The sequence below is a fragment of the Salvelinus sp. IW2-2015 genome, unplaced genomic scaffold, assembly GCF_002910315.2.
Source record: "Salvelinus sp. IW2-2015 unplaced genomic scaffold, ASM291031v2 Un_scaffold5259, whole genome shotgun sequence".
NCBI classification, from domain to species: domain Eukaryota; kingdom Metazoa; phylum Chordata; class Actinopteri; order Salmoniformes; family Salmonidae; genus Salvelinus; species Salvelinus sp. IW2-2015.
This window is the reverse complement of record NW_019946524.1, coordinates 1-6,372: the sequence shown is the minus strand read 5'-3', so window position 1 is coordinate 6,372 and position 6,372 is coordinate 1. Positions and strand designations below refer to the sequence as shown.

Here is a 6,372-nt window from a genome sequence, read left to right as displayed (position 1 = left end):
GATAGAAAGAGTTGGGCATGGAGAATGCTTGGTGGGATAGAAAGAGAGTTGGGATGAGATGCTTGGTGGGATAAGAAAGGAGAGTTGGGATGAGATGCTTGGGGGATGAAAGAGAGTTGGGATGAGAATGTTTGGTGGGAGAGAAAGAGAGTTGGGATGAGATGCTTGGTGGGAAGAGAGAGTTGGGATGAGATGTTTGGTGGGATAGAAAGAGAGTTGGATGAGATGTTTGGTGGGTAGAAAAGAAGAGTTGGGATGAGATGTTTGGTGGATAGAAAGAGAGTTGGGATGAGATGTTTGGTGGAGAGAAAGAGAGTTGGGATGAGATGCTTGGTGGAAGGAAAAGAGAGTTGGGATGAGATGTTTGGTGGGATAGAAAGAGAGTTGGGATGAGATGTTTGGTGGGATAGAAAGAGAGTTGGGATGAGATGTTTGGTGGGATAGAAAGAGAGTTGGATGAGATGCTTGGTGGGATAGAAAGAGAGTTGGGATGAGATGTTTGGTGGGATAGAAAAGAGAGTTGGGATGAGATGTTTGGTGGGATAGAAAAGAGAGTTGGGATGAGATGCTTGTGGATAGAAAGAGAGTTGGATGAGATTGTTGGTGGGATAGAAAGAGAGTTGGGATGAGATGTTTGTGGTAGAGAGAGGATGAGATGGTGGTGATAGAAAGAGAGTTGGGATGAGATGTTTGGTGGGATAGAAAGAGAGTTGGGATGAAGTGTTTGGTGGGATAGAAAGAGAGTTGGGATGAGATGTTGGTGGGATAGAAAGAGAGTTGGGATGAGATGCTTGTGGGATAGAAAGAGAAGTTGGGATGAGATGCTTGGTGGATAGAAAGAGAGGTAGTTTGAAGACTAGGAAACATGTCTCACTCCTACAACAGAAGCATTGCTTGTATCAGTCAGTGGACCCAGCAGATGTCTGTCAGTGGACCCAGCAGATGTCTGTCAGTGGACCCAGCAGATGTCTGGTGTATCTGCTTCTACACCTGCATTGCTTACTGTTTGGGTTTTAGGCTGGGGTTCTGTACAGCACTTTGAGATATCAGCTGATGTAAGAAGGGCTATATAATAACATTTGATTTGATTTGATGTCTGTCAGTGGACCCAGCAGATGTCAGTCAGATGTCGCCTAGCAACTGTAGCTTACGGCCATTCTACTTCTCTGAACTCAGCTATTCTGAACCCAGAGGTTTCTAAGGAAAGTTTGGTGTCTTTCGGACAGAGAGAAAACAGAAGTGAGAAAGCCTTGTCTGTTCAACCCTTTCAACAGAGAAACACAGAACATGTGATACGGTAGAATATATAGGAGGTTTTAAAGGACATTTGTCTTTTCTACAGGTTGTGTTCAAGGCAAAATCGAAATATGCACCAGAGCTTCTGAAATACAGGTACCATTTAATAAACACTAAGCACCATTCAACATACAATAATGTTCCATCCTAACTACACTTTATATACTAAAGTATGTGGACACCCCTCTAAATTACTGGATAGTATGTGGACACCCCTCTAAATTACTGGATAGTATGTGGACACCCCTCTATTACTGGATAGTATGTGGACACCCCCTAAATTACTGGATAGTATGTGGACACCCCCTCTAAATTACTGGATAGTATGTGGACACCCCCTCTAAATTACTGGATAGTATGTGGACACCCCCTCTAATTACTGATAGTATGTGGACACCCTCTAAATTACTGGATAGTATGTGGACACCCCCTCTAAATTACTGGATAGTATGTGGACACCCCCTCTAAATTACTGGATAGTATGTGGACACCCCCTCTAAATTACTGGATAGTATGTGGACACCCCCTCTAAATTACTGGATAGTATGTGGACACCCCCTCTAAATTACTGGATAGTATGTGGAACACCCTCTAAATTACGATAGTATGTGGACACCCCCTCTAAATTACTGGATAGTATGTGGACACCCCTCTATTACTGGATAGTATGTGGACACCCCCTCTAAATTACTGGATAGTATGTGGACCCCCTCTAAATTACTGAATAGTATGTGGACACCCCCTCTAAATACTGAATAGTATCTGGCAGTCCGACAGACAAATATGTGGTTGGCAGATGCCAGGAGAACGCAACCTGCTCACATGCATAGTGCCAACTGTAAAGTTTGGTGGAGGAGGAATAATGGTCTGGGGCTGTTTTTCATGGTTCGGCTCCTTAGTTCCAGTGAAGGGAAATCTTAACGCTACAACATACAATGATATTCTAGACGATTCTGTGCTTCCAACTTTGTGTTAACAGTTTGGGGAAGGCCTTTCCTGTTTCAGCATGACAATGCCCCGTGCACGAAGCGAGGTCTATACAGAAATGGTTAGTTGAGATCGGTGTGGAAGAACTTGACTGGCCTACACAGAGCCCTGACCTACACCCTATTGAACCTCTTTGGTAAGAATAGGAACGTTGACTGCGAGCCAGGCCTAATCGCCCAACGTTACTAATGCTCTTGTGGCTGAATGGAAGCAAGTCCCGCAAGCAATGTTCCACATGTAGTGGAAAGCCTTCCCAGAAGAGTGGAGGCTGTTATAGGAGCAAAGGGGGGAACCAACTCCATATTAAGGCCTATGATTTTGGAATGAGATGTTCGACGAGCAGGTGTCCACATACTTTTGGTCATGTAGTGTATCAATATTGATGCAGAGCTGTTTGGTAATGTAGAACTGTACTGTTCTATACTCTATAGTCCCACTGTCCTCTGTCTTCTGAACTGTTCTATACTCTATAGTCCCACTGTCCTCTGTCTTCTGAACTGTTCTATACTCTATAGTCCCACTGTCCTCTGTCTTCTGAACTGTTCTATACTCTATAGTCCCACTGTCTTCTGAACTGTTCTATACTCTATAGTCCCACTGTCCTCTGTCTTCTGAACTGTTCTATACTCTATAGTCCCACTGTCCTCTGTCTTCTGAACTGGTCTATACTCTATAGTCCCACTGTCCTCTGTCTTTTGAACTGTTCTATACTCTATAGTCCCACTGTCCTCTGTCTTCTGAACTGTTCTAAACTCTATAGTCCACTGTCCTCTGTCTTCTGAACTGGTCTATACTCTATAGTCCCACTGTCTCTGTCTTCTGAACTGTTCTATACTCTATAGTCCCACTGTCCACTGTCTTCTGAACTGTTCTATACTCTATAGTCCCACTGTCCTCTGTCTACTGAACTGTTCTATACTCTATAGTCCCTCCTGTCTTCTGAACTGTTATTACTCTATAGTCCCACGTCCTCTGTCTTCTGAACTGTTCTATACTCTATAGTCCCACTGTCCTCTGTCTTCTGAACTGTACTGTTCTATACTCTATAGTCCCACTGTCCTCTGTCTTCTGAACTGTTCTATACTCTATAGTCCCACTGTCCTCTGTCTTCTGAACTGTTCTATACTCTATAGTCCCACTTGTCCTCTGTCTTCTGAACTGTTCTATACTCTATAGTCCCACTGTCCTCTGTCTTCTGAACTGTTCTATACTCTATAGTCCCACTGTCCTCTGTCTTCTGAACTGTTCTATACTCTATAGTCCCACTGTCCTCTGTCTTCTGAACTGTTCTATACTCTATAGTCCCACTGTCTTCTGAACTGCTTCCTCTTTGGAGGTTACTGTAAAGCGTTTGGTGACAACTCCTGATGCAAAAGGGCAATATCAATCAATTTGATTGATTGATTGTGACCTCTACACCCATCCTTCACCTTTGACCTCTGACCTCTAACAATGTTACTTTCTGTCCCCCAGGTTACCCCTGTACCTCCTCTTCCTGTCCATCAGTATGGTCTTCCTGGTAGTAAACCTGACCTGCGCCCTGCTAGTGAGGATGAGCAGCACAAAGGCCCAGACCATTGTACTGATCAGAGTAGCCATCAACGATACGCTGTTTGTCCTGTGTGCCATCTCCCTCTCCATCTGCCTCTACAAGATCGCAAAGATGTCCCTGGCTAATATCTACCTGGAGTCCAAGGTAAGAGATGTACACACACAACAACAACCCTTGGTTTAAATACATGTGGATTTGAGTATCTGGTATTTAAAATACTTGTTTTGTCTTTGTTTGGGTATCCTGTATTTAAAATACTTGTTTTGTGTGTATTTGAGTATCTGGTAATCATAATACTTGTTTTGTGTGTATTTGAGTATTTCTAAATACACATCCCAAAACAAGTACTTTTATTTGAGTATTTGAACGGTTACGTATTTGTAAAAACAAAATAGTATTTATTTAAAGACTATTTAAAATACTATTTTCAAATCAAATCAAATGTTATTGGTCACATACACGTGTTTAGTAGATGTTATTGCGGGTGTAGCGTTATACACAGTGAAACACAGTGTGACGTCACAGCAGCAAGATTTGTGACCTTTTGCCACAAGAAAAGGGCAACCAGTGAAGAACAAACACCATTGTAAATACAACCCATATTTATGCTTATTTATTTTCCCTTGTGTACTTTAACCATTTGTACATCGTTACAACACTGTATCTAGACATAATATGACATTTGAAATGTCTTTATTCTTTTGGAACTTCTGTGAGTGTAATATTTACTGTTCATTTTTATTGTTTATTTGCACTTTTGTTTATTATCTATTTCACTTGCTTTGGCAATGTTAACATATGTTTCCCGTGACAATAAAGCCCCTTGAATTGAATTGAATTGAATTGAGAGAGATTCCTGAGTTGCTTACACATGATGAGTGCCTGCCCTTAGCCCTGCTGAGTGTGCTGCTGTAGGCACGGCGTGTGAGCATCGAGAATCAAACGGCACGGCTGGGTGAGCATCGAGAATCAAATGGCACGGCTGTGTGAGCATCGGAATCAAATGGCACGGCTGTGTGAGCATCGAGAATCAAATGGCACGGCTGTGTGAGCATCGAGAATCAATGGCACGGCTGTGTGAGCATCGAGAATCAAAATGGCACGGCTCTGTGAGCATCGAGAATCAAATGGCACGGCTGTGTGAGCATGAGAATCAAATGGCACGGCTGTGTGAGCATCGAGAATCAAATGGCACGGCTGTGTGAGCATCGAGAATCAAATGGCACGGCTGTGTGAGCATCGAGATTCAAATGGCACGGCTGTGTGAGCATCGAGAATCAAATGGCACGGCTGTGTGAGCATCGAGAATCAAATGGCACGGCTGGGTAGTTATTTTGTAACTGACGTGTACTAGCTTCGCTAACCTGGGTTCCAGATTCGTTGGTACTGTCTTGCCTACTCGTTGAGGACCATAGGAGATTGTCAGGACAACACAAACAGATCTGGGACCCGGTTGTATGGTCCACACAATAGCTAAATCTACTGCTATCTGAGACAGTGTGTTTTCTTTCCCAGGGAACCTCGTTGTGCCAGGTGACAGCTATAGGAGCCACAGTCACCCTGCTATACACATCCAGAGCCTGTTACAACCTGCTGGTTCTGGCCCTCACCAACGTTAAGAGATCAACTCCTTCGACTACGACTGGTCAACGTTTCTGACCAGGTAATACTGTACGGCAGTGTCTTTCCTGGTTCTGGGGACCAAAAAGGTGCACATTTTTGTCACGACACGTAATTCCTCTAATCAAGGTTGAAGGAAGTCTAGCTGATAACAACCGAAAGGACGTTGGTTTGAATCCCTGAGCAGACGACGTGAAAAATCTGTTGATGTGCCCTTGAGCAAGGCACTTAACCCTCATTGCTCATGTAAGTCGCTCTGGATAAGAGGTGATAAGTCATTTAAGCGTGTTAACCCTCGCTGCCGGCCCAGACGGCATCCTAAGCCTCATACTCAGAGCAGGTGCAGACCAGCTGGCTGGAGGGTTTACAGACATATTCCTGTCCCAGTCTGCTGTCCCCACATCCTTCAACATCTCTCCCTGTCCCAGTCTGTTGTCCCCACATCCTTCAACATCTCTCCCTGTCCCAGTCTGCTGTCCCCACATCCTTCAACATCTCTCTGTCCCAGTCTGCTGTCCCACATCCTTCAACATCTCTCCCTGTCCCAGTCTGTTGTCCCACATCCTTCAACATCTCTCCCTGTCCCAGTCTGCTGTCCCACATCCTTCAACATCTCTCCCTGTCCCAGTCTGTTGTCCCCCATCCTTCAACATCTCTCCCTGTCCCAGTCTGCTGTCCCCACATCCTTCAACATCTCTCCCTGTCCCAGTCTGCTGTCCCCACATCCTTCAACATCTCTCCCTGTCCCAGTCTGCTGTCCCACATGCTTCAACATCTCTCCCTGTCCAGTCTGCTGTCCCACATGCTTCAAGATGGCCACCATTGTTCCTGTACCCAATAAAGTGAAGGTAACTTAACTAAATGACTGTCACCTTCAGTCATCATGAAGTTTGAAGGCTAGTTAAGGACCATATCGT

At 44.4% G+C, this 6,372-nt stretch overlaps 1 protein-coding gene across 1 annotated transcript in view; it reads left to right on the top strand.

Annotated features, from left to right (window-relative positions):
* The window catches only part of LOC112078101 (G protein-coupled receptor 137Ba-like), a 14,781-nt gene extending 9,264 nt beyond the window's left edge, over positions 1–5,517 (top strand). Inside the window, 4 exon segments of the mRNA XM_024144437.2 lie at positions 1,343–1,392; positions 3,757–3,979; positions 5,351–5,452; positions 5,455–5,517. Coding sequence (XP_024000205.2) covers positions 1,343–1,392; positions 3,757–3,979; positions 5,351–5,452; positions 5,455–5,502 — 423 coding nt within the window. The 3' untranslated portion in view covers positions 5,503–5,517.
* Positions 5,518–6,372: the final 855 nt, after the last annotated feature.